At 46.8% G+C, this 27,351-nt stretch overlaps 2 protein-coding genes across 3 annotated transcripts; both read left to right on the top strand.

The window, feature by feature from the left end:
* The first annotated feature begins 102 nt into the window (after positions 1 to 102).
* On the top strand, positions 103 to 11,459 carry LOC119806368 (zinc finger protein 212). 2 transcript variants are annotated; one of them, XM_038318075.1, is made up of 5 exons: positions 103 to 239; positions 4,392 to 4,781; positions 4,911 to 5,037; positions 7,895 to 7,975; positions 9,618 to 11,459. In XM_038318075.1, the coding sequence occupies exons 1-5, from the start codon at positions 216 to 218 to the stop codon at positions 10,469 to 10,471; spliced, it is 1,476 nt and encodes a 491-aa protein (XP_038174003.1). In that variant the 5' UTR covers positions 103 to 215; the 3' UTR covers positions 10,472 to 11,459. The 2 variants fall into 2 exon arrangements, with proteins under 2 accessions (XP_038174003.1, XP_038174002.1); XM_038318074.1 differs by having other exon boundaries at positions 9,615 to 11,459.
* A 5,479-nt stretch (positions 11,460 to 16,938) lies between these two features.
* Positions 16,939 to 26,801, top strand: LOC119807356 (protein ZNF783). Its single transcript, XM_038319388.2, has 6 exons — positions 16,939 to 16,962; positions 18,735 to 19,073; positions 19,162 to 19,288; positions 19,406 to 19,531; positions 25,643 to 25,780; positions 26,686 to 26,801. The coding sequence occupies exons 1-6, from the start codon at positions 16,939 to 16,941 to the stop codon at positions 26,799 to 26,801; spliced, it is 870 nt and encodes a 289-aa protein (XP_038175316.2).
* The last annotated feature ends 550 nt before the right edge of the window (positions 26,802 to 27,351 follow it).

Here is a 27,351-nt window from a genome sequence, read left to right as displayed (position 1 = left end):
CCCGGCGCACTGTGGCGCAATAGAAACAGCGCGCGGCGGGAGCAGCGGCTGCAGCTCTTCTTGGCTTGGGGGGGGGGGGACGTTCCCAGAATGCACCTTGTATCAACACGGCGGCGGCGGCGGCGGCGGCTTCTTCCCGAAGTCCGGGCGTTTGGCGGAGTGGCACACCGCCGGAGCACTCTCCCGCCAGTCGGTGTTGTGGGGCGACTGCGACCATGGCGGAGTCGGCGCCTGCTCGGGTAAGACGCGCCGGCCGGGCGGCGAGGGCGACGGGGTAGACAGCGCCCTGACCGGGGCGGGGCTTGCGGAGCTCGCTCGCGGGCTTGGTTCCCTCAGCGGCCGTTGGCGCCGGCGGATGCCGCCCTCCCTCCCGACGACCCTCAGCCTCCGCCCGCTCGCTCCCTGAGCCTTCTGCGCCGGGCTCGGAGCCTTGGCCCTCTGCGTCTTCCCATAGAAACTTCTGCGAAGCTTGTTGAATTGTGATTGCGCCCACATTTCCCTGCTTCGTGCCAACTAGGGACTCGTTTTCTGAGTTGGAGTGATGGCGCGGTTTAAAACCGCTCGTTGCCTTTGATCTCAGCTGCGGGAGACTCCGGGACTTAGGGCTTCTCTCCGACCAGTGGGTTTTGGTCCGGGTGCCGTGTTCTGTTGTAGATCTCTGTACTGAGTTTGCAGCTACAGGTTGAAACTAGGCGGGGCCACCTCTCCTTGGGGACAGGTGTACTTACAGAGCTGTAGGTGCGCAATATTATCTGCTTTCCCCCTCTTCCAGGTATTCAGGGAATGGGAAGACACTGAAAATTGGTTTGAGGAATATCTCAGCGCTCACCTCTTTCGGCAGCCTGTGCTCATCTCTCTAGGCCTTTGTCTCCTTAACTTGAATTGAGAATGTTGGATTCGTTGTTAAAGAAATTTCTAATTTTTTTTTTTTTAATGGCTCCAGTCTTCTACTTTGGCACAGTAGCGGTTAACTTAGGAAAAGGGCAGGATAAACGGAACTTAACTGGCTTTTTTTGTTGTTGTTGAGACAGAGCCTCACTCTGAAGTACAGGCTGATCTGGAGCCTGGTGACAGCCTTTTCTATTCGGTCTCCCCAGTGGTAGGATTACAGGTGTGAGCCATTATGCTCGCTTTTGATTGGTGGTGGTAGTGTTTTGAGGCACAGTCACATGCGCCTCAGCCTAGCCTATCCGAGATGACCTTAAACTCCCACCTCTGACTCCCAATTGCAGCGATTACAAGCACAAGCCTTTTTCTTGTCTAATTTATTTTTAATCTTTCAAAATAAGGTCTTGACCTGTAGTCCCGGCTGCTTGGGACTAGCTATGTAGACCACGCTAGCTTTGACTTGCCTCTGCAACCCTAGTGCTAGACAGACTTCCTGCTAGGCAAACAGGGATAGGGGGCTATGGTTAGATAATAAAGGTGCCAATTTTCAAGATCTTCCTTACCCTCCTTACTTGAGATAAGACTGGCAGCCTAGATCAAAGGCTTTATAGGATTTTGTCTCCCATCACTTCTGTTGTGCTCAAGGCACAACAATTCTGGGCCAATCAACCATCTTCAAATGGAACAATCCTAAATTAGAGGAGGAAAAACTCGGTGCTGGAGAGATGGCTCAGCGGTTAAGAGTATTGCCTGCTCTCCCAAAGGTCCGGAGTTCAATTCCCAGTAACCACATGGTGGCTCACAACCATCTGTAATGAGGTCTGATGCCCTCTTCTGGCCTTCAAGCATACACACTGACAGAATATTGTATAATAAATAAATAAGAGGAAAACTCTTGAGAGGCTTTAAAAGCTCCAGCCTCAAAAACAAACAAACACAGTTTCCTGGGTACCCTCTGATTTGCAGAGGGCCCTTTTCTCTGGGTGTCTGTTGCACACGTTTTCTTGTCTGCGGATTCTGTCGGTAGCATTTGAAATTTTTCTGATGCTACTTGTGGAGCTTAAGATTTTTCTTGGTTTTAGTTCTTTTACTGGCAGAGAAGACAAACCCGGTGCAGACCCCTAGGCTGTCTCATCCCCAGACTCCTAGACAGTGTCAGGAGGATCACCCTTGTGCTCCTTTGTTTTTGAATTGAGTTTTACTGCAGCATTTTGGATTCAGAAACTTTGGGATCCTGAGATATCTCTTTGTGAAAGAAAAAAAAAAAAAAACAAAGGAAATTTGTGTTGAAAACTTTGCCTTGCCTAGAATTGACTGTGGTTTGTCTAGGAAATGGGTAAGAACTAGTTTGGAGTGTACTGAAAGATTTATCAGGGTTTACTTTCAAGGAGTTAACACTGACCTGGGAACTAGTGTTGGCAGCATTTCTGCATCTGGCTCACTTAAGACACATGCAGTCTTGAAAGGAAGGGTTTTTCTGTAGATGAGATGAGCACTGGCATGGGGTGGGAGGACCAGTAGACTCCATTTCTCATCATTCCACTCCTAGTTGTGCCTCACCAACAGACCTCTTTGAGACGAAGCAATAAAGGTCCGCCAAAATCCCAGCTAGACTTGAACTTACAGTTTTGACATTGTAGAATTTATTTAAACTGTTCTTGAACATGTTTGTATTCTCAGACATCCCTTCAGGTGAGGATTCTGTACTGCTAAGCCAAATTCATGTCCTGATAATAACAACTGAAAATAAAAAATACTGAGGAAGAAAACCCTATGTAAATGATATTTGAAATGTATAATAAATCATAAGCCCATCATTTTATGTGATAATTTAAGAAAAGCATAATAATTTTTATAACCCAAAAGTAGAAAGCATGAACTCTTAAATTATGAGCAGAGTTGTGAAGCCAACTTTGAGAGCATTTGCTGAACAATTGTATTTGATAAAATTTATGAAATCAAGAGATTTTGGGGGGAAAACTAAAGATGGGACTTGAGGGCAACACTGGGTCAAAGAGTAAACTTTTTTTTTTGGTCAGGGTTTCACAATAATAAGGTCACAATACCAATAAAGTGACAGAAAAATTAACCCATAGGAGAGAACAAAAGATGGCGGAAACAGACTGAAAGGGAAAAGAACTTGGTTTATGGTGAGAATGGCCTTACAAGTTAGTAGGTAAATGTTGACTATTAGTACTGAATTTTTTGTGAGTCTTATTGGCTGACCCGGGACTCACTATGTAGACCAGGATAGACTTAAACTCATGAACATCCCCCTGTGCTGTGATTAAAGGCATGTGCCAACAGGCCTGGCCTGTTTCTGTTTGTTTATTTCGTGGGTAGTGAATGTGCCATTTCACTCGTGTGGTTGGGTGTCAGATGCCGGCTCCGGGAGTCAGTTCTGTGCTTTCACCACGTGGATCCCAGAGATCAAACTTTTGGCCTTTATCTGCTGAGCAATCTCACCAGCCCAACAACAGCTTTAAAAATTGTTCTTTACATTTGTTTATTTACTCTGTGTGTGTCTGTGTGTGTGTGTGTGTGTGTGTGTGTGTGTGTGTGTGTGTGGTGTCTGGGTACGTGTGCACACATGAGTGTGGAGGGCAGAGGACAATTTGAGGGAAAAGCTTAACTGTATGATGATTTTTATCTATTTTTCTGATATTTTTCAAAATTATATGTAGACGTACAGTATATGTAACTTTTTCTTTCTTCCCTCCTTTTTGTTATAATTTTAATGTTTGTTTGAGAGACTGGGCTTCTTGTAGCCTGTGCTGGCCTTGAACTTGCTGTGTAGTGGATGACCTTGGATTTTTAACTCTACTGCCTCCTTTTCAAGTGCAGGGATTACAGGCATACACCCTGGTTTATGTGGTGCTTCAGATCGAGGTCAGGGCTCTGTGCATGCTGGGTGAGCATATCAACAGAGCTGCATACCCGGCCCCACATGAAATTTTCAATATCTTTCTTAAGATTTCTATTGCTTTGATGAAACACCATAACCAAAAAGCACGTTGGGGAGAAAAGGGCTTATTATTTGGCTTATACTTCCATAACATTGTTCGTCACTGAAGGAAGTCAGGGCAGGAACCTGGAGGCAGAAACTGAAGCAGAGACCATGGAGGGGTGCTGCTCACTCACTGGCCTGCTCTCCATGGCTTGTTCAGCCTGCTTTCTTATAGAACCCACGATCACCTGCCCAGGGGTGTCCCCACCTACAATGGACTGGGCCTTCCTATACCAGACACTAATTAGGAAAATACCCTACAGGCTTGCCTGCACCCTGATCTTATTGAGGCATTTTCTCAGTATAGGCTCCCTCCTCTCCAGTGACTCCAGCTTATGTCAAGTTCATATAAAACTAGCCAGCACAATATCAGAATAAAAAAGTATGTTTGAATTTGTTTGTTTTAAGGAAGCTAGCTAGGAGCCTGGTCTTGCTTTCTTTATTTGATATTTGGAAGTGACCTTGTCTCACTGGCCTCATATCCTCAATCCTACAGCACAGGAGGAAACGGCGTTCCACACCGTTAGCTCCCGCCACACAACCTTCACAAACAACAGAGAAAAGCCCATATTTTCAGACCACAGAAATCTCACTTTGGACAGTGGTTGCCGCTATTCAGGCTGTGGAGAAGAAGATGGAATCCCAGGCTGCCCGACTACAGAGTCTTGAGGGACGAGCAGGGACAGCTGAGAAGAAGCTGGCTGACTTTGAGAAGACAGCTGTAGAGTTCAGCAACCAGCTGGAGGGCAAGTGGGCCATGCTGGGGACCCTGCTGCAGGAGTACGGGCTGCTGCAGCGGCGGCTGGAGAACGTGGAGAACCTGCTGCGCAACAGGAACTTCTGGGTCCTGCGGCTTCCCCCAGGCAGCAAAGGGGAGACCCCCAAGGTAGAATCTCTAAGTTTAAAAGTTAGGAAAGAAGGGGAGCTCAGCCCTAGATTAGTCAAGATGTTAAATCACTGGCTCGCACTCATGATATGAGTCAAAGTGCTTATTTCTTGTGGCTTTCAATTGCAGGTGTCCGAATCCCTTGAAAATGATGAGGTCTGTTTCTCGGAACAGGAGTGGGAGAACCTGGAGGACTGGCAGAAGGAGCTCTACAGGAATGTTATGGAGAGCAACTATGAGACTCTGGTCTCTCTGAGTGAGTGGCCATTTTCTCTCTGAATTCTCTCAGAGCCCTCCTGATTGCACCTGGGACTCTGCCTGGCTCTTGCCCTCAGAGCCTGTGCCGGGAGGAGGAATGAGTCTCCAGGTCCGCTCACCTGCAGAGACTTGAGAAGGTCTCTGGGTTGAGCCTTTTGTATTTCTTCTCTGTGATAACCAAATCGCTTCTTGAAGTTATTTATGATGATATTATTGCTGAAGTATAATATAGGCATTTACTATATAGCTATGAAGTATTAGTTACTTTTCTGTAGCTGTATAAGACACTGACCAAGGCAACTTGTAGGAAAAAAATTTATTTGCGGCTTATGGTTTCTGAGTCTTTGATGGCCAAGCAGAGATAGGAGGTAGCAAGCAACTGAAACAGCCCTGAGAGCTCCTATCTTGAATTGCAAGCAAGATGCAGGGAAAACTAACTCAAGCTGGCTTCAGTCTTTTGAAACCTTAAAGCCCTGTTCCCTCTTCCCCCCACCAACTCGCCTCCTCTAACAAGGCTACACCCAACTTTTACCAAACAGTTCCACCAATTGGGAACAAAGTTTTCAAGCATATGACTCTATGGGGCCATTCTCCTTCAAACCACCACAAATATAATAAACTTTTGTTTTGTTTTGAGAGAAAAAAAAACCTCTATGTAGCCCTGGCTGTCCTGAAACTCATTTGGAGATCAGGTTGGTCTTGCTGAGGTGGCTCAGTGGGTACAAGTGCTTGCTATAAAGCCTGATAACCTGCATTCAATTCCACGATGGAAAGAGACAACTGACTGACTCCTTAGAGCGGCTGTAACAGGTTTTCTTTTTACTAGCAATTTTGAATGCTTGTCCTTATCTTAATGCTTGTCCAACTAGCTCACCACCACCACCACCGCCACCACCACCCGCCCCGACAGGGTTTCTCTGTAGCTTTAGAGCCTGTCCTGGAACTAGCTCTTGTAGACCAGGCTGGCCTCGAACTCATAGAGATCCGCCTGCCTCTGCCTCCCGAGTGCTGGGATTAAAGGCGTGCACCACCACCGCCTGGCATCCCACTAGCTCTTACAACTTAATTTAACTTGTGTTTTCATCTGTTTTGCCTCAAGGCTTTTACCTTCTTTCTGTATGGCCTACTTTCACTGCTTTTTTCCATATCTGGTTGGCAGCTGCCTAACTTGTCCTGGGCATCTGTCCTCTCTTCTTCCCTCTCTCCTCTCCTCTCTCTCTTTGTTCTCTTGAGCTGAGCCTAGATTCTTCCCCCTACTTATTCTGTCTGCCCACCAACCCCACCTATCTCTCTCCTGCCTTTCTATTGGCCATTCAGCTTTTTATTAGACCAGTCAGATGCCGTAGGCAGGCAAGGTGAAACAGCAGCACATCTTTAAATAAGTGCAGCATAGTCAAATATAACATCTTTGTGAAGGGGGAGGTGATGTGGGATTCCCCTCTGAATGCTGTAAATATCATTGCTTAATAAAGAAACTGGCTTGGCCTGATAGGGTAGAACAGAGCTAGGTGGGGAAAACTAAACTGAATGCTGGGAGAAAGAAGGGCAGGGTTGGAGAAAAGCCATGGAGCCGCAGGAGACAGACGTGCTAAAACTTTGCTGGTAGGCCACGACCTCATGGTGATGCACAGATTAATAGAGAAGGGTTAAATTAAGACGTAAGAGTTAGCAAATAAGAAGCTAAAAGCTAATGGGCCAAGCAGTGATTTAAATCATACAGTTTCTGTGTGATTATTTTGGGGATGAGCAGCCTGGAACCAACAAGTAGCCTCCTCCAACATCTTTACATAGTTAAACAAATGTAGCATATCTTTACACAGTTAAATTCCACAAGTTTCTTTCTGGTCTCCACTTGTATTGAGATATACAGTATAGGCCGACAAAACCCATTTTCTTGCCAATCAATTAGCCAGCATCATTACCAGCCACTGCTGTCTCTGTGTTTGTTTGGTAGACTGGAAGTCTTTTGTATAAAATATTACCAATACATGCTGTATAACAAATGTATTCTTTTCTTGTTAGATAAATGCTTTTTAAATGTGGGTCCTTGGAGAAATACCAAGGAGGCCACTGACTGGACCAGATCCATGGGGGTGAGAAAAGTCAAAGTGGGTCAAAGAGGTGACCATGTTACCCCAGATGGGTCATATACTCTCTTGAGGCTATTTTCCTGCGTCACAGAGACTGCATTACCTGGAATTGCCTCAGCAAGGAGGCCAGGGGGATGAAATTAGGCCCTGTGGAAGGAATCCTTGGAAAAACTTGAGCTGTACGGCAGAGGTGATGGTGCTGTGTGGACACTGGCCCATGAGCTCGCGGCCCTAATGAAGGAACAGCAGAACTTAGGGTCTGCTCATGCTGGCAAGGATGCAAAGCAATGAGAACATGCCTCCATTGCTGGTAGGAGTGCAAACTTAGCCACTTCGGAAATCAATATGGTAGTTTCTCAGAAAATTGGGAATTGATCTACCTCAAGACCCAACTGTACTACTCTTGGGCATATACCCAAAGGATGCTCCATCATACCACAAGGACACTTGCACAATTCTGTTCATAGCAGCATTATTCATATAGCCAGAAACTAGAAGCAATCAAGATGTTCCTCAACTAAAGAATGAATAAAGAAAGTGTGGTGTATTTACACAATGGACTGGTATTACCCAGTCATTAAAAACAATGACATCTTGAAATTTCCATTGGCCAGAAATGTCTGGGGAAAAATGGCAGTAACCTTATCTGGTTCTTTTTAACTGTTAGTACTGATTCCCTAGCATTGGTCGTTTATTCAGTGGTGTCTGACCAGCATGCTGCAAGTTTTACTCTGTTGGACTCACACTGTATCTTTTCCAACCCAGAGGTCCTTGGCCAGCCAGAAGAAGAAGTGGAATTGGGTGCAGAGATGGTGGGTGACTTGGTAGAAGAAGGTACCCACCTGGGTGAGTAGTTCTAGAGTGTTCGTCTGTCTTCTTCCTCCATCCCTACCCTTCTGGTTCCTATAGCTTATAAAGTGTATCCACAGCTGAACTGCCAAATAGTACCAATACTGGCACGTGCAGGTTGTGGACTCCTGTTTGGTTTTGTTGTTTTTGTTGTTGTGTTTTTTTTTTATTTTATTTTTTGGTAGGGTTTCTCTGTGTAGGCCTGGCTGTCCTGGAACTCCTTTGTAGACCAGACTGGCCTCAAACTCAGAGATTTACCTGCATCTGCCTTCCTGATCCTAGGAACTTCCACCACCCAGCTTGTTTGTTTTTAAAGGTTTTTTTCATTTTTATTTATATGTATGCATGTGTGTACGTGAATGTATGATGTGTGTGGGGTATCCATGGAGCACAGAAGACAGGGTAGGACCTCCCTGAGCTGGAGTTATAGATGATTGGGAGCCACCCGGTGTGGGTGTTGGGAACAAGTGCTCTTGTTCAGCAGGCCATCTCTCTGGCCTCTGTCTGTTTTTGAGACAAGTCTTACTACATAGTCCACGATAGACTGGACTTACTATGTAGCTCAGGCTGGCTTTGAACTCATGATCCTCCTGATTCTACCTCCTGAGTAGGATTACAGTGTGAGCCACCATACTTTGACTAGAACTGTTCTAGATGGTCCTTAACCCCTGTCAGTCTTTGGAGTATTGCAGACTGTGTAGCCTGCTTTTTCATGCCCTGTAAGTAATATACATAATAGGCTGTGGTCAGAGTGAGCGGTGGAGGGTGGGCAACAAATCACAGGACCAAGGGAGAAAGAAATGAGGAGAAGCGTTTGAGCAGAACATCCAGGAAGAACGAAATAATTTTATTTTACTAGTTTATGTGCATGGTGTTTTTGCTGTTTGCCTGTGTACTTCATGCTTGAAGTTTAGAAGGTATCAAATCTCTTGAAACTGGAGTTACTGATGGTTGTGGCCACCATGTGGGTGCTGGGAACTGGACTTGAGTCCTCTGCAGGAACAGCAGCCGCTCTAACCACTGAGTCGTCCTCGTCGTGTGGCTTTCAAACTGCTGGTTTAGTGTTAAACGCAGGGCCTTGTACCTGCGGCTGGGCTTTATCTCCAGCCCCTTTTTAAAACATCTTTTTAAAAATTTGACATAGGGAGTTTGAGGTCAGCCTGGTCTACAGAGCGAGTTCCAGGACAGCCAGAGTTGTTACACAGAGAAACCATGTTTTCAAAAAACAAAACAAAACAAAATTTAGATAGGGTCTCACTTAGTTGCTCACACTGGTCTTGAACTTGCCCTGCAGCCTAAGCAATCTGTTAACTTGTGACTCTCTTGCCTCATCTTTCTGAGTAGCTGAGGTTACAGGCCTGTATCACCAGGCCCAGCTTCAAATTTGTTATTTTAACGCTTTTGAACCAAGTGGTTACAGTGTATTTTTCCATTTTTCATAGAGTTTAAGCACCAGCTTATAGATGAGTTTGGAGAATATAATAACATTGTTGTCTAAGAGTAAGATGTTGAGATCCTCCTCCGGATTGTCATCCTAAGAAGCTTTGTTTTGAGTCTTCCTGAAGTACCCAAGCATTTGGTTCTGGACACACCAGAAGTACTGGAATATAATCTTTTGTTGGTCTTTTCTTTGCAGCAGATAGGGCCATGGTTAAACAGGAGGTGCTGTACAAGCAGGAGGACCCTGCAGGTCTGCCCAGCATGTTTTCCAGTGCTGCTGAACAGCAGGCTTTCTTTGGCGTGGAGCAGGCTGTGTTCTGGAATAATCCAGGAGATTCTGCCCTCTTGGATTCAGGCCCTGGGGACTCTAACACAGAGTCTGTTGAAGGCAGTAGAAACCCTGCCCCTGGTAGAAAATTGGACTGCCCCCGAAAACAGAAGTCTCAGAGGCAGGTACAATTGGGTCAGGAGTGTGGACAGGGCCTGAAGGTGAAAAGGGATAGCAGCCCATACAAGTGTTCTGAATGCCAGATCAGCTTCCGCTACAAGCAGCAGCTGACTGCACATATGCAGAGCCACGTGGGCAGAGAGTCTTACTCGGCCACAGAACCAGAGGAGAGCCTCAGGCCCAGGCCACGACTGAAACCACAAGCCAAAAAGTCGAAGCTGCATCAGTGTGATGTGTGCCACAGGAGCTTCAGCTGCAAGGTCAGCCTGGCGACCCACCAGCGCTGCCACCAGCAGGAGGGCCCCAGCACCAGCCCTCATATCCAGGAGAGGTTCTCACCAAACAGCTTAGTCGCTCTGCCTGGCCACATCCCATGGAGGAAAAGTCGGAGTTCTCTCATCTGTGGGTACTGTGGCAAGAGTTTCAGCCACCCGTCTGACCTAGTGCGGCACCAGCGCATCCACACTGGCGAGCGTCCCTACAGCTGCCCCGAGTGTGAGAAGAGCTTTGTCCAGAAGCAGCACCTCCTGCAGCACCAGAAAATTCACCAGCGGGAGAGGGGTGGGCTGGCTCCAGAGCATGGAAGGCCCAATGGCCTGCTTTAAGGTTGCCAGCCCCTCACCGTCCGGGGGTGGAGGGGGGTGGCGTGAGTCCCCCGCAGAGACACTACAAAGTTAGGCTGACTTCTTCCTGAGGAAAATTGTTTCTTCTTTGCCCCCCCCACCCCCCTTGGCTAAGCACAAAAGCTAGTCTGAGACACAGGAGAGATCTGTGCCCCAGCCTCTGCCATCTTGGCCCTGCTACTGGGTTTACTGTTTCTTTAGCTCTTCAGGTCCTTGTTTTTCTCCTTTCTGGTGCACTGTCACACTGCAGGGACTGGGGGCCAGTTCCAGGGCCCACCCTAGCATTTCACACGTCTTCCCACAGTTGAATGAATGGGGCCACAGAGTTATGTGGAGAGTTCCGGGAAGTATTGTCCTCTACTTCCCTTTCTTTTTTAGCCTCCTTGTTAAAAACTAGTATAAATAATTTAAATGAACTGCTTAGGTTGTTCTAAAGACCTCTTTTTGGAGTTAGATTCTTGTTGATTTTTTTAAAATATAGCTCAAAACTTGTTTTATAAATTTCAAGAGTTGTAGACATTGTTCCTAACATGGGAACTGAGCCTACCCTCCAGGAGGGAATAGTTTATGGGCTCTTTTAGCCCACCCACATTTAACATAGTCCAGAGGGCCAAGACACACTGCTGGGTTCCCTCGGTGGGTTTCAGAGTGCACTCAGATGGGGCTAGTTTTCTCAGGTGGGCCAAGTAGAAGTCCCTGAAGCCCCTTCTGGGAGTAAAGACTTCTTTGAGGAAGCTGAGAGTTCAGTTCTGGGAGTTTGGTGTCTCATACTCTACTCTTTTTTGCCCCTGGCTTTGCTGTGTTTCTGCAGTTCTGGGGTCAGGGAGTAGAAGGCAGCGCTTGATTCCTACACCAGGTGTCTCTTGAGGATCAAATTAGACCCTCCAATGACTTTCCCAGAGATGAAGGAGAAAAAGCACAGATGCTTGTCTCAGGAGTGTTGAGTACCTGCCCCACTGTCATTTGGGGAGGGTGGGTTCCTTGGTCATATGTGAATGTATCCTTGGATGTTCTGCTATGTCTGGAATAAATCTTGTTACTTGTATTTAAGAAAAAAAAATCACATGGGATGTTTCTGTTTATCAAGACTTGTCACCAGGAGTCAAATGAAGAGAGGTTCCTCTCCAGGAAGCCTAGCCTGACCCTATGACCATCATGCCTCAGAGCTCAGATGCTGGACCAGGGATACTGTTGCTTCTACAGTTTTACACTTTAGTGTCAAGGTTAGGTTCTGTTTCTCTGTTCCCTGAAGTACGGTGTCAGTACAGTACCTGCTAGGAGCTTGAAAGTAGTACAGCCTCAGACTCCATCCTACACCTCTGGGTTGAGGCATTTTTGTTGTGTTTCTGTTTTTCAAGACAGTATACCCTGGCTATTCTGGTACCCTCTCTGTACAACAGGGTGTCCTCAAACTCAGATCTGCCGCCTTCTGCTTCTGCCTCCCAAGTGCTGGAATTAAAGGTGTGTACTAACACTAACACTGCCTGGCGGAATTTACATTAAAGAATATTTTTGTTTTTTGAGGTGGGGTTTCATATGGCCCAAGTTGGCTCTGAACTTCTGTGAGGCTGAAGCCGCGCTTGAACTCCTGATCTTCCCATCATCATTTCTCAAGTACCACCATGCTGAGCACCATTTCCTTTTAATGCCAGCACATAGCACTTTCATTGCAATAGTAAAACTTGAAACCCGTATGTTGCAGGGGGTAGGGACAAAAGCATACTTTATCCCACCAAATCTCACTACACAGGACAGCAGGAGGTGAGAAGAGACAAAGGAAAAGCCAGGAAGTCACAGTGAGCAGAGAGCTAAGCTTCAGAACCCAAGAGAGGCTGTGGGTATGATGGTCAGTGTCATCTTCTCAGAGATGGCTGGGTGTGCATTGGGCAGAACGTCTACAAACAACACCTAAATGCCTGCAGTTTAAAATTTTCATTAAAAGTACTGAAAGTTTAGGAAGTGGAGCTTGGATAGTTACAAAATTACAAAACTCGTGAAAATTCCATTAGAAATACAATAGGATTTTTGTTTATTTGTTTTTCGGGACAGGGTTTCACTTTGTAATAGCCTCAGTGGTTCTGGAACTCACAGATCTGCTTGCCTCTGCCTCCAGAGTACGGGAATTAAAGGCCTGTGCTATCCCTGCTCAGCCCCTAGGATTTTTTTTAAAAGGCCAGGTCAAAAAAGAAGGCTTCAGAGATCCCTCCTCGTCCAGGGACAGATACTCTAGTATCCAACACATGAAGGAACTTGTTTTAAAAGTTTCTGAAAATGGGAGGGGCTGGCAGAGGCAAAGATTCCCTCCTCCCCAGTTGAGCTTGTGTAGGACTTTGAATTAAACAGAAGGACCTCCTTCATGTTGGAGAAAACTCAATAGCACCTCCAATCCACCATGGTTTTGCATTACAGTAGCAAGATTGTCTTAATGTATAATAGATAATTTCATATATATATGTACATATAATAAAAAAGTTCAGATTCCTGCTTCCCCACCCGAACAGCAGTTCCTGGTGTAGAGTTAACCTTCAATTGTGCTGTTAAGATTGGCAATACCCTTCATGGAGACCTATATCCAAAAGACAGAAACTGAATCTTCATTCAAAACAAAATGAGTAACTTGGGACATGTAGTTTATGGCATGTAGTTTTGTTCAACACAAGAACAGGAAGAGGACATGGAGGTGTCTAAATCAAAGCTGAGTGGTGGAACACAGGTGTCTATACAAAGCAGGGCATTGGGGAAAGCTCGTGGGTCCATGTGTACACAAAACATACTTTTTGTTTGTTTTTTTAAGACGGGGTTTCTGTGTAGCCCTGGTTGTCCTGGAACTCACTTTGTAGACTAGGCTAGCCTTGAACTCAGAGTTTCACCTGCCTCTGCTTTCCCAGCACTGGGACTAAAGGTGTGCACCACCGGTTTCAGAACACACAACATTGTGAACCCATCAGTAGGCAGTGTTTTTATTTTAGATCTCTAACATTTGCATGTATATGGGTGCATGCATGTCTGTCTGTGTGTGTGATGGTCAGAGGACAACTTGTAGGAGTTGGTCCCCCCACGAGTATGAGTTTCCAAGGGTCAGATTCAGGAAGTGTTCCTTTTTCCCCCGCCCCAGCTGTTACAGAACTTGCTATGTAGCCTAGGCTTGAATTCACAGCCATCCTCCCACCTTCAGCCTCCTGAACGCTGTTATTTCAGGTGGGAGTCAGCATTCCAGGCTCTGTAGGCGCTGTTTTAAATGACTTGCCCGTTTCAACTGTCATACATTGAAATGCTGCTCTGGGAGGCATGGAGAAGGTGGTTCTGGAAAGTGAACTGGTTAAGTTGCACGTAATACATAGGGCCGCAATGTCACATGCCCAACTAAACTGGCATGCCTCTCCTTCCTATTCACACATAATGCTCACTTACACCTGGCTCTAGGTAGCCTAGCTAGTCTCACCACCATATGACATTGTGGAGCTGTTGAACATGGGCTTTCTTCGGTCTTGCTGTGGCGTTCCCAGCTGCTGATCCAAAGCAAACTCTAGTGCTGAAGGCTTGCTACAGCCTACCTTACTTGCCACGCCAGATGGGCTGCAATTGCGTTATTCCTGTCCTGAATCAGCCTCTTGCCTTTTGGTGTCTAAGCTCCTTTTGAGAGAGCTTGCCTCATCTGTTTTTACACTTGTTTGTGTGAGCATGTTGTGGAATAGTCCTTCACACTGAAAATATGTCACTTGATTGGCTTAATAAGCTAAATGGCCAATAGCTAGGTAGGATTTGGGGGGCAGAGAAAATCCTGGGAAGAAGAAGGCAGAGTCACCAGCCAGATGCAGAGAAAGCCACATGGGCATTACAAAATAAAGATAACTGAGCCACATAAAAAACCTAGATTAAAAGAAATGATTTAATCTAAGTTTTAAGAACTAGTTAGAAACAAGTCTAAGCTATTAGCTGACCTTTTATAATTAATAAGTATCCATGTCGTGATTTGGGAGCTCGTCGGTGGGACAGAAAAATTGGCCTACATCAGCACACGGGGGAGCTCAGAAGACAAGAGTTCTCTCCTTCTACCATGTGATCAGACTCCAGTGACAGACTTGGCAGCAAACACCTTTCCTCCCTTAAACCATCTTACTTTTCCTCGTTTCTTTTGAGAGCAAATAAATGATGGAAACTTGTTATGTCGGCAGTTTTAACATTCAGGATACATCAGTGAGCAGAACACATTGGCTGTGGTTTGTTTTCTGTTAAAATCTAGTTTCTGACACTGGACCTGTTTACAGACTTCCCTAGACTAACACAGTATTACAGTGTGCACTACTGATAGAAAAGGATGGATTTTTTTTCTTTTTTCTTTTTTTGGTTTTTCGAGACAGGGTTTCTCTGCAACTTTTTTAGAGCCTGGCCTGGAACTAGCTCTTGTAGACCAGGCTGGTCTCAAACTCACAGAGATCCGCCTGCCTCTGCCTCCCGAGTGCTGGGATTAAAGGCGTGAGCCACCACCGCCCGGCTGGATGGATTTTTTAAAAAGATTTATTTATTATGTATACAACATTCCTTCCATGTCTGCCTGCATGCCAGAAGAGGGCACCAGATCTCATTATAGATAATTGTGAGCCACCACGTGGTTGCTGGGAATTGAACTCAGGACCTCTGGAAGAGTAGCCAGTGCACTTAACTTCTGAGCCATCTCTCCAGCCCCCAAAAGGATGGATTTTTTGAGACAGGGTTTAGCTATGTAATCCAAGCAGACCTGGTGCTTTCATTCCCTGCCCCAGATTCTCGAGTGCTGAGGTTACAGGGAAGTGTCCCACATCCAGATGAATATGAAGTTGTTTGGTTGGTTTCGTTTTTTCAAGACAGGGTCTCTCTGTAGCCCTGGTTATCATGGAACTCTCTGTAGACCAGACTGACCTTGAACTCAGAAATCTGCCTGCCTCTGCCTCCCAAGTGCTGGGATTAAAGGTGTGTGCAACCATGCCGAGCATGCAACTAATTTTTGTTTTGTTGTTCGAGACAGGGTTTCACTGTTGTTTTGGAGCCTGTCCTGGAACTAGCTCTTGTAAATCAGGCTCACCTCGAACTGACAGAGTTCCACCTGTCTCTGCCTCCCAAGTGCTGGGATTAAAGGCATGTGCCACCACCGCCCGGCTGCAACTAATTTTTTAAAAAAGGTTTTATTTACAGTGTGTGTAGGTCAGTAGAAGTTACTTCTCCCCTTCTACTTCTGTGTAAGCCCTGGAGGAGGAACTTAGACCATTAGGTTTGTATCATCTTGGGCAGCAAGTTCCGCCATGCACTTTACACGGTGCGTCATCTGCCAGCCTCAAAACTGATTATTTTAGAATTATTTTTAAAATATTTTAAATAATACAGACACCAAAACAAACCCAAAAAATAAAATTTAAAAAGAATTTGCCAGCGGGAAGTTCACTGGTTTATTGGATAAAGACCATAGCATGAGTAAAAAATGCAGGAAACCAAGAAAAGCAGGTTTTACTTTATATTCCAAGGTTAATTCTGGGCTTCCTGAGTAAGGGTTTCTAGTTTGAGAAGGATATTGGACACAGTAGCTGTCCTCCTGTCCATTGTGCCATTTGAACTCCCCTGGCTGGAAGAGCCGGGTCATCAGCCTGGAGCCAAGGGTTACAGGATGCCCTGCTGATGGCCCATGCTAGCCCAGGCTGGATGTGGCAGAGAGGGCTGGAAGAAGGGGCTCTGCCCGGGCTGTGCAGGTGACACTCATAAATCCCAGAGGCTAAGAACCTCAAATGCGGGTGCGTGAGAGGATACTCCGGAAGCACTTCCCTTGGGTTCTGGCACAAGCCAGGCAAGCACTCTACCACTACCACTGAGGTAGATCCCAGTCTCGGGCTTGGATTTTTTTTTTTTTAAGCACTTTTCCCCTTAGGGATTCCCAACTGTTCTGAAAAACCAGAAAGTGTGTGTGTGGGGGGTTGGGGGGGGAGGGTTAGGACCCTTTATCTTTCCTCCTAGGTTCTCCTCTCTAGGTTACAGACCCTAGAAAAGGGACTCTGAAAACTCTTGGGATGAGGGTGTTCCGCCCGAGCGTGTAGTCTGGGAATTTCCTGAGGGTTTCCCTCCCGGGCGTCTTCCCTGAATTTCCGTCGAGGCCAGCTGCCAGGCGTCCCCTGCCAGGCTCGGCGTCGCAGGCTCGCGGCCGCGGGGTGGAGCGCTCTCGGGTGCGCCCCTTCGGACGGCAGGGGGCGCTGTGCGCGCCCGGCCGCGGCCTCCCCCGCGGCTCCGTTAAAGGGCCAGCGGGGCACGTGGCTCGGGTCGGTTGGAGTTTGCGGCCGCCAGACAAGCAGTTCCGACGCTGGGCGGCTCCTGCTCGTCACCGACGCGCAGCCTGCGCTTGGCCCAACCTGTCGGCGGAGAACCTCAGCCCGCGCGTGGTCCGTCCTGTCGGCGGAGGATCGCACCCCAGCGAGGACACGGTAGCCATGGCTGAAGCGGCGCCCGCCCGGGTAAGCGCCCCGGCCGGTGGCCGCCGCGTGCGAGGGTCTCGGCACACCAGGCCCGGAGCGCTCCCTCTCTCCCTACCCTGCCCTCACCCAGTCCGCGGGGGTCATGGAGACACCGGCCCGGTGGACACCGAGGCCACGGGCCTGCGCCCAGCGGCGGGCGGCTCAAACACCAGGCCCCGTGGGCTGCGCCCTTAGACCGGTGACCGCGACCAGGCCCCCGGAACCTCGCTAGGCCGGGCGCTCAGATGCCTCCTGAAGGCCTCGAAGAACCCTGCAGATGACACAGCTGAGAGCCCCTGCCCGGTGTTTCTTCTGAGGCCTTTGGCCGAGGAGGGCCCGGTGTGGCCTACCCACCGCATCCGCAAAGCAGAGGTTGCAGAGGGGCAGGTAGAGGCCGAGCTTAAGTCTCAGACTAACACCTTAGAATGAAACCTCCTTTAAAATATCTAGCAACTCTACTTTTACTTAGGAAACAATTTGACTGAATCCTGCTAGCAACAGGTTTCTGAATTTTGTGACCTTTTTCATTTGTTTCTTTAAAGATTATTACCTCAGTGGTTCTCAACTTTTGGGTCGCAACCCCTTGGCGTTGCATATCAAATATTTACGATTCATGGCAGTAGCAAAATTACAGTTACGAAGTAGCAACAAAATGATTTTATGGTTGCTGGTCACCTCAACATGAGGAACTGCATTAAAGGGTCGCAGCACCAGGAAGGTTGAGAATCATTGCAAGTTTAGCAGTTTTAGAAGGGTGGTATGGCCATGTCAGAGAACATGCTAGAACTTTTGCCTGTAAAAAATCTCTCTGTAAGTATTATCTATTATCACCAATACATCTCAGACAAGTTTCTGAAACCTTAGTTTCCTGGAAACTTTTTGAAGGGAACCTCTCCTTCCCTTTAGTTTGCTGTGTGCCCTTCTGGGTTCCCTGCCTACAAGGAAAAGAAAATAGGCTTTATGGGAGTGAGGCTGGAAGGCCTTCCCATACCTGTCCAGATGATGTCTTCCAGGTCATCCCACCTGCCCTATCCCTCACCTGTCTTGTGGCACCTAATATCCCCCTAAACTTGCCAACAGGATAGATCTCAACACTACCTATCACATTATTGCAACAACTACAGCTCTCCCCCAGTGGACAAGGGATGCTCAAGTTCCTGACATAAAATAATGTAGTGTTTGCATATAATCCACTCATAGACTCCAAAATACGGTGGTGCGTCATCTCTAGATTTCCAGTACAATAGAAAGGCTAATCGTTGCATCATGGAGGAAATAATGACAAGAAAAGTGTGAACATGTTTAAAACAGATACAAGTTTTTTCTTTCTAAATATTTATTTTTATTTCAGGTTGGGTGAATTTTTAAATGTAAAGCTGCAGTTTACATTAAGACAGTGTTTGGTATACTATGCAGTTCTAGGTGGTCTGGAATTTGCCAGGCAGACCACACCAGGCTGGCCTTGAACTCACAGAGGTCCACCTGCTTTTGATTCCCAAGAGCTCGGATTAAATACGTGTGCCACCACACCTGGCTGGTCTCAACTCTTTAGGCTAGGCTAGCCTGGAAGTGTGTAGATCAGGCTGCCCTTGAACCTGAGGCTATCTCCTTGCCTCAGTTTGTAAATGTTGGGACTGTAGATATGTACCATCATGCCTGGTTTAAGATGCAGATATTTTGATTATATGATCCTTTTGTTTCTTGAGCAAAAGTACTCAGAGGTACAAGCAGATGTGTAATAAGAGGCCTCCTACCCCTCTTCTTAACCCCAGCCAGATGGAGAGAAGAGCTCATACCTCTACTCCACAGAGATCACACTGTGGACTGTGGTGGCAGCCGTTCAGGCCTTGGAGAAGAAAGTGGATTCTTGCCTGGCTCGCCTGCTGACTTTGGAAGGACGCTCAGGGACAGCCGAGAAGAAGCTGGCTGACTGTGAGAAGACAGCTGTGGAGCTCAGCAACCAGCTGGAGGGCAAATGGGCCATGCTGGGAACCCTGCTGCAGGAGTACGGGCTGCTGCAGCGGCGGCTGGAGAACGTGGAGAACCTCATGCGCAACCGGAACTTCTTGATCTTGCGGCTTCCCCCTGGCAGCAAGGGCGAGGTCCCCAAGGTAGCCTTTGGTGGGGAGCCCTGAGGTGGGAAGCCTGGGGACGCATGCCTGTAAATGTGTGGGTGAACAAGTGTGACACTGGTTTCAGGTGCCTATGACCTTTGATGACGTGGCTGTGTATTTTTCCGAGTTGGAGTGGGGCAAGCTGGAGGACTGGCAGAAGGAGCTCTACAAGCACGTGATGAGAGACAACTATGAGACGCTGGTCTCCCTGGGTAAGGCTGCAGGGGGCACCTCGGCTTCCATCTGAGCACGGCTTCCTACAGTCTTTGCCTTTCCTTTAGGCAGCGAGACCGAGACCTTTCCCCATCCCCTCCCCGTTCTGTATGCAGATTATGCCATCTCCAAACCCAACATCCTCACCCGGATAGAGAGAGGAGAAGAGCCTTGTCCTGCAGGCCCCTGGGGCCAGAAGGGGAGTGAGGAGGAGACAACATGCCCAAGGAAACCAAACACTGGTAAGTATTGGCGGTATTGTGAGCACCTGGGCAAAGTGAACACACTACCTTCGTGGATACACTGGGTCATCTCAGGGTGGAAAGGGAGCACAGACCCGTCACCCAGAATGGGCTGCACTTTGTGCAAGGCTGCTCTGAGCAGGCGTAAGCAGAAGGCCTCTCCTCAGAGCTATAGGACTCTGCCTCTGTGTGGGTGGCGCCGGCACTAAAGGTGTGGTTGTGAGGTCCAGGATACAATAGGCTTCCATTACGGTAAACATGGTGGCTTCACCACTGCCGTGTGCCGCCTTCAGGTGTCCATGTCCGTCTCCTGTCTCTGATGCTCAGCTCTGCCGTCAGCAGGAGAGCACTGCTGCTGTGCTTCTCTCTGGGACAGTCTGGGCCGGGCCTTCATGGCCAGTGTTTTTCAGTGGCTCCAAAGGGAATGTTACTGACTCCTGAGTGCTGGGGAAGCTCAGTGGTTAAGAACACTCACTGCTCTTGCCAGAGGACTTGGGTCCAGTTCCTAGCACCCACATGGCAACTTATAGTTGTCTGTAACTGTAGTTCTAGGGAATCTGGTGTTCTCTTCTGGGCAGGAGGCATGCATGCAGTGTACATATACACAGACAAAACACTTACACACATACACACATGTTTATTTACTAATTTTTTTTTTTAAATGGGGTTTTGCTGTTATATAGTCCTGACTGTCCTGGAACTCATTGTCTAGACCAGGCTGGCCTTGAACTCACAGAGATCTACCTGTCTCTGCCTCTCACGTGCTGAAATTAAAGGCCTCTGCTACCATGTTAGCCAATGAAATAAATAAAATATTTAGACATAAGCCAAAGTAGAATAATACAGTGACCACCAAATGGTCATCGCTGATCTTCAGCAGTGAGTTGTAGGCAAACCCTGTGTCCAAAACAACAACAACAACAAAAAAAAAAAAAAACAAGTCAGTGATGGAGATTTTTGCCACCCATCTCCCTTTTTCTAGACTTAACCACAATATCATCATCCCATACACAGAAAATCATCTAATACCTGGTCCTTATTTTCAGTAGGAATTTAGATCCTAATTTTAATAACTCAAAGTTCAAATGCTGCACTGGGTTTATGTCTTTTAAATCTATAAAACCCCACATAAAGTCCTCCCATATTTTCAACAGTTTTTACTGAGATGTAACTTAAGTACCGTACAATTTGCCTATTAAAGTATAACCCTAACACCTCAGGGGCTGAGGTGGGAGGATTGTAATCTCTAAAAAGTCAAATAGCCAGAAAGAATCAGGAGTTTGAGTTTAAGGCTAACACAGGGTATATGACCCTGTCTCAAAAAAACAAAACTAAAAACCAAAAAACTACCAAATAAAATGTGGCCTATAGAACAGGTCTGTAATCCACACTGTCCTGGAGAACAGGAGACTCATAGATCAAAGCCTGCTTAGTCTACAGAATGAGTTCCTGGCCGGCCTGGGCAATTTAATGAGATCTTCTCTCAAAAAGTGGTCGTAGTGGTGGCGCACACCTTTAATCCCTGTATCTGGGAGGCAGAGGCAGGAGAATCTCTGAGTTCAAGACCAGCCTGTTTTACCAAGTGAGTTCCAGTACAGCAAAGGCTACTCAGAGAGACCCTGTCTCAAAAAACCAAAACCAAAAACAGCAACAACAAAAAATGAAATTAGGGCTGGTAAGATGGCTTAGCAGGTAAGAGGGTTTGCTTAAAGGTGTGATGACCCAAGTTCAAATTTCAGAACCCATGTTGAAAAGCGAAAACTAAATCCCAAAATGTAGTCCTCTAACTGCACATCATTCTCATGTGATAGCATGGCTGTACTCGCACTCACACACACTCTTACACCAATAATAAATAATCAGTAGAAATTTAAAAAGACTTAAGAAGTTGAATAAACATTTTAAAAAGTGAAAGTAAGCCTGGGGCTATAGCTTCATGTCAGAGCTTTTGCCTAATGTGTGCAACGCTTTTGGTCAACCTCAGTACCACAAATATGCATATATACATAGATGTTTACATATGTCATTTACTATTTAATTCTTTGTGGCACCATGCTTGGAGGATTTTTTGTTTGTTTATTTATTAAGGCATGTAGCAAGCAGTGATCTCAAACTTGGTATATAACTAAGGATGACCTTGAACTGGTTCTCTTATTTCTACCAAGTGTTAAAATTACATGCTAGTCTTCATGCCCAGCTAATTTAATTTCTGTGGTTTTTTTTAGTATAGCTTTGTGCAACTGTTGCCAAAACCTATTTTTCTTTCTTTCTTTCTTTCTTTCTTTCTTTCTTTCTTTCTTTCTTTCTTTCTTTCTTTCTTCCTTTCATCGAGACAGGGTTTCTCTGTTTCAGGTTTTTCTGTCTTGGAATTCCCTTTGTAGTTCCCTTTTTGTTATTTAGGTTTTTTGAGACAGGGTTTCCCTGTGTAACAGTCCTGACTGTCCTGGCACTCCCTCTGTAGACCAGGCTGGCCTCAAACTCACCTCTGCCTGCCTCTGCCTCCTGGATGCTGGGATTAAAGGCATGCACCACCACTGCTCAGCTATTTATTTTTTAATATTATTTATGTGTATGGGTGTGTTACCTATATGTATATCTGTATAACACATGCATGTCTGGTGCTCAAAGAGGCTAGAAGAGGGTTTTGGGATCCCATGATATTGGATTTATAGTTACGAGTTCTATATGAGTGCTTCCCCTTTTCCTCTCACAGTCATGCACTTGGGCACCTTTTAAGTCCATGAGAGGAAAGTATCTAACACTGAGGACTCCAGATAACAATAAAGAAACCCAGTGTGCCATGGCACTTTAACAGCCAGGGTTTCATATTCTTCCATATTTCCCTTTCTCTGTCTTGGGGCTTCACTCTTCTGAACCAGTGTCTTGTGGTGCTTTGCATGGTTTAGGAGGACAAACACCGTTTCTGCTTATAGTTCCTATAAGGAGCCGAATATATGACTTCAGCAACTCTGTTCTGCCATCTGCCAGTGCAGCAGCTGTCTTTCTGTTATTGCTGTTTTGTGTGTTTGTGACAAGGTCCCATGTAGCTCAGGGTGGCCTCAAACTCAGTATGTCATCAAAAGATGGTCTTTGACTCCTGGTCCCCCTCCCTCCTCCTCCTAAGTGCTGGGACTGCAGAAGTGTGCTGCCACACCTGACTTACCTGTGTGTATGGAGAGATATGGGTATGTATCACAGTGCCCATGTGTGGAAGTCAGAGGAAAGCTTTCTGGAGTTGGTTCTCTCCTTCCACTACTACATGAGTCCCAAGAAGGAACTGAGGTCATCAGGCTAGGCAGTAAATGCCTTTACCTGCTGAAGCATCTCACTGGCCCTTATAGACATTCTGTATTGCTTTTTGAGACAGGGTCTCATTCTGTACCCCAGGCTTGCTTGGGGCTCATTTTGTAGCCACCTTGGCGGTCCTTCTGCCTCAGCTTTCCAAGTGCTGTCATTGCAGGCGTGTGACACCACACTGGCTTCTTTTTGCTGTTATTTGCTTTTTTAAAAAAGTTATATTCTTTTATGTGTCTTGTATATGTATGCAGATCAGGAAAAATATTTGAAGGAGTTAGTTTTCTCCTGCTACCATGTGAGCCCCAGGGATGGAACTACAGGCTTGGCAACAAAGGGCTTTTACCTGCTGAGCGATCTTGCTGGCTTTGTTTGCTTTTCAGTCAGGGTCTCACACAATAACCAAAACTGGCTTGTAACTTAATATGTAGCCCAGGCTGGCCTTTAACTCATAGCAATCCTCCTGCCCCAGCCTCCTGAGTGCTTGGGTTGAAGGTATGAGCAGCACACCAAGCTGAAGCAGCTGTCTCTGGGTTTGTTATGGAAGTAACAATTTTAAGACCTAGTGACTGTTGCGTGTATAATGTCTGTGCGCGGTGTGACCTCCAGCGTCCAGCACAGCTCCCTGGAATGTGAAAGAGACTCGGGAGCAGTGTTGTCAGTTACAGATCCACTTCTCGTGACTCTGAGGCTGGGTTCTCAGTTCCCCTGGAAGAGAAGTGCTGACAGTGGAGAGGCCCTGCTTAGGTTGCTTTTGTGTGCCTCACACATTGTCCTTGTTCCCTGCACCCTGTGTTAATGAAAAATCACACTGGTGAGTTCAGACTCGTAGAGATAGAGCCTCTTCTTTCTGTGATTGTGAATTTCTCATCCAAATGTGTCTGTTTCCAGCTGTCCTCAGCACATGTGGGTCCATGGTAGGAACCTTTGGCTGATTTCATATCAGACAGACTCCATCAGCTCTTTAACCATCAACCCTTTTGCTCATAGTATCTTTTTCATAATAATTTGGTTTTTTATTTTGCTTTGTTTTGTTTTTGTTTTGGTCCTGAAAGACAAGAGAGAAGAAAGGAAGTATGAAGTATATATCTCACTTGGTACAGTGTTTTATCTAGCCTACATGAAGCCCCGGTTTGACCCCTAGCACCAGAAAAGTTGGGTATGGTGGTTCATGCCTGTAATCCCACCATTAGGGATGTAGATGCTGGCGTATCAGAAGTTTAATGTTCTCCTCAGCCACATAGTGTGTTCAAGACCACTCTGGAAGACATTAGAGACTCTGTCTCAGGAAACAAACACAGACGGACAGTTGAGATGGCTCAGCAGTGGTAAAAGGTCCTCACCAATGTGGTGAAAGTTGCTGTGTATGAATCTGATGATAGACGCTCCATCCCCAGAACCCACAGTGGAAGAAAACCAACTGCTGAAGGTTGTTTTCTGACCTATATACCTCCCCCCTCATCTGTTTGTCTGTCTCTCTGTCATACACACTCTAATATCTCATTAGTAATTTTTGTTAAGAAGGAAAGAAGGCTGGTGCCCAGCAGTCAGGAGGCAGAGGGAAGTGTAGCTCTATGAGTTCAAAGTCAGACCAATCTAAATGTTGTGTTCCAGGCCAGCCAGACCCATATAGTGAGACCCTGTCTTCAAAACAAGACAAAAGCAAGAGGAAAAGAAAAGCAAAATTAATCCTTCCCCCAGCTCTGTTCATGAGAGGCTGCTTAGGCTCATTTTGGACCCTCTAATAACCACAGTCACAGCCAGGTTGTAGGAAACTATTCTGGGAGGCCGGCCACACCCAACACCATGCGTGGATCCAAGGGTATGAAGAGGATAGGTGTGGAGGTCGAGTTGTCCTGAAAGAGTATTTAGGGGGCTGGAGAGGTGGCACAGCTATTAAGTGTCCTGACTGCTCTTCCAGAGAAAATAGCACCCACATGGCAGCTCATAATTGTAACTTCAGTTCGAGGGGATCTGATGTCCCGACACAGACAGACTACATGCAGGCAAAACACCAACACACAAGCAAACAAACAAATAAAAAAATCCCTTTTCAAAAAAAAAAGTATTTAAGGACATCAGAGCTCCAAAGATGTCTTTGGGGTGTCTTTTCTGCTGTACCAGTGGACTCCCTGGCACTACAGAAGGTAGTTTTGGGGGAAAGCCAGAAGCCACGCTGATGTCTGGTGGACATCATTTTTTCTTCCTTGCCTTAAATAGCCAGGTTTTTAAAAACTTATTATTTTTTTACATTTATTTTACTGTTTGTTTATGGATGTTTTACCTGCTATATATATGTATACCATATGCATGAAGTGCCCACAGAGTCCAGAAGAGGACATTAGACCTATGGTATTGAAGTTACATCTCATTATCAGCCACCATGTGAGCGGATAGCCAGGTTCTTGATCCAGCTGTCATTCCTGTCTTGCATTCTCAGTTGATTACATTTTAGGTGGAGTTCTTATGGGCAAAGAGGCTTAGACGTAGCTCAGCATGGCAGTACACACTTCCAGTCCCAGGGAAGAGAGGCAGAGGCAGGTGGATCTCTTGAGTCTGAGGTCAGCATGGTCTACGTAGTGAGTTCCAAGGTAGCCAGGGCTATGTAGAGAGTCCCAGTGTCAAAACACAACACAAAAGAGGTTTTACAACAAGAGTAGAGCTGTGGGGCAATGGGCGTAGCCACTGTATTTTTACATCCTGTCTTTGGTTTCTAAGCCCAGGATCCGAAACTGCATTTAGTGTGGCCCAGAGTCACTGGCCACCTGCCTAGGAGACCTCGGTATTGTTCTCAGTGATGTTGGTTTGTGTTTCTAGGAATTCCTCTGAGTCCAGAGCATGCCTCAAGTCCAGCCAGCCCTGCCTTAGAGGAGCCAAAAGAAAGGCAAGCACCTAAGCAGCAACAGCAGCCGCAGCAAGAGGAAGCAAGAGTTATTCCACCTGAGACAGACACTGGTAAGTGAGGACAGGTGGGCAGCAACACTGGCGTTCTCAGCATAGGAAACAAGCAAATACTGAACTCTGCAAAGACTCTAAGCCTCTAAGATGGGCCTTGGAGAGGTAGCTTTAGTCTCTTCAGTGCTCAGATGTCTGAATAGCACTGTGGGGGCCTGGACATACCTGTCTGGATGGAGTAAGGGTAGGAGTATGAATGGGACCTGCTGGATCTTCTACAGTGGCAATGCCAACATGGCGGTCAGTTAGGAAACTCCAGTGTGGCGCTAGGTTGACATGCTGCAGTTTCTCAGTTTTCTGAAAGCCTGTTGAGAACGTTGACTTTTGTCACTCACCCAGGATCCTGTGTCTGTTCTGTTTACAGGCAGTTTTTGCTGGTCCTTTTCTGAGACTTACGCAGAGGGCACCGATCCTTATGCTCTCAGCTGTGCTTACTTCTCTTCCCCCTATTCTTCCTTCTTGATGCTGGCCTCATTCCCAATCCTTATAGTGGTTTCTCTGCATTTTCCCCCATAGCACATGACTTCTCCCTTCTCTGTGTTCCTCATCAGTGTGTAAGCTCAAGCTTTTGCACAGAATTTGTAACGTGGGACCTCAGGTAGGAGGGTGGTGTCCCTGGCCATCACAGACCTGGGACTCTGTCCTCGGGCCTTTCCAAACCTTCTGTTATTTTAAAGCTGATGAAGGGTAGCATGTGGAGGGAGAGGTTGTGAGCCTGGGCCTACATGTGACTGGGCTTGTGGCCTTACTAGCTCTGTTCCTACCTCAGAAGCCCTCCAGATGGACGCCTGAAGATTTCTTCCTCGCAGGCCCTTAAGCATGCTCAGGACCTGCTGGGGAAATGGCCATGTCTCCTGTGATACTTGTGTCAGGAATGGCTCTCATCTGATTCTCTCCTCTCATAGGAATTCCAGCCAGCACCAGCACTTTACCCATCAAACAGGAGGGAGAATCTACAGAGGGAGAATTTCCACCCTCCCCTCCCCCAGACAGCCTGCCGTCTGTGGGACCAGGTGAGTGAAAGGAGACACTTGTGACTGTGGCCGAGCCTCATAGGGAGTAGCATTCAGCCTGCGGTCAACTGGCCTAATGGAAAGTCCCGCTTGAGGACACGCTGCGTGCCTTAGGCGATGGTCAGCTAGTAGCAGGAAGGCTGTTCATATGGTGCTCTAAGCCCACAGGAACCCTGTGAGCTGGTCTATCTAGATCCACAGCTGGGACATCTGGCACCGCACGTTGACCTGTGGTGTAAGTGAAGCTGCTGCACCTGAAGTCCATGCTTTTCTGATAGGGCTCAACGACAAGACCTTTGCTGTCTGCACCTGAGGGCCACTGTCCTCACTTCAGCCTGGGCTTTTCCTGGCTCTGTCCCTTCACCTTTACTCTGTTTCCACCCTTGCATCAAGTGAGACCTGCACTGAGCCCTTACAGGAGTCACAGGCTGATAGGGCAGTAGATGTTCTAGTGGATTTATGTGGGATGAGTGACACACAGGCAAGTCCCTCCCGTAGCCCCACCCCCTCTCGGGGTGTATATGGCTGACTGGCTTTAAAACCACTGTTTAGCCAAGG

The sequence above is a fragment of the Arvicola amphibius genome, chromosome 2 (genome assembly GCF_903992535.2).
Source record: "Arvicola amphibius chromosome 2, mArvAmp1.2, whole genome shotgun sequence".
In the NCBI taxonomy this organism is placed as follows: domain Eukaryota; kingdom Metazoa; phylum Chordata; class Mammalia; order Rodentia; family Cricetidae; genus Arvicola; species Arvicola amphibius.
Note: the sequence above shows the minus strand (reverse complement) of the source record. Positions and strands in the feature narration are given on the sequence as shown.

Coding starts and splice junctions, on each gene's coding strand:
- LOC119806368 (XM_038318074.1), top strand. CDS start 216: ATGGCGGAGTCGGCGCCTGCTCGG. Junction 240..4,391: donor CGGAGTCGGCGCCTGCTCGG/GTAAGACGCGCC, acceptor TCAATCCTACAG/CACAGGAGGAAACGGCGTTC. Junction 7,976..9,614: donor AGAAGAAGGTACCCACCTGG/GTGAGTAGTTCT, acceptor TTTTCTTTGCAG/CAGATAGGGCCATGGTTAAA.
- LOC119807356 (XM_038319388.2), top strand. CDS start 16,939: ATGGCTGAAGCGGCGCCCGCCCGG. Junction 19,532..25,642: donor CCCAAGGAAACCAAACACTG/GTAAGTATTGGC, acceptor TTGTGTTTCTAG/GAATTCCTCTGAGTCCAGAG. Junction 25,781..26,685: donor TCCACCTGAGACAGACACTG/GTAAGTGAGGAC, acceptor CTCCTCTCATAG/GAATTCCAGCCAGCACCAGC.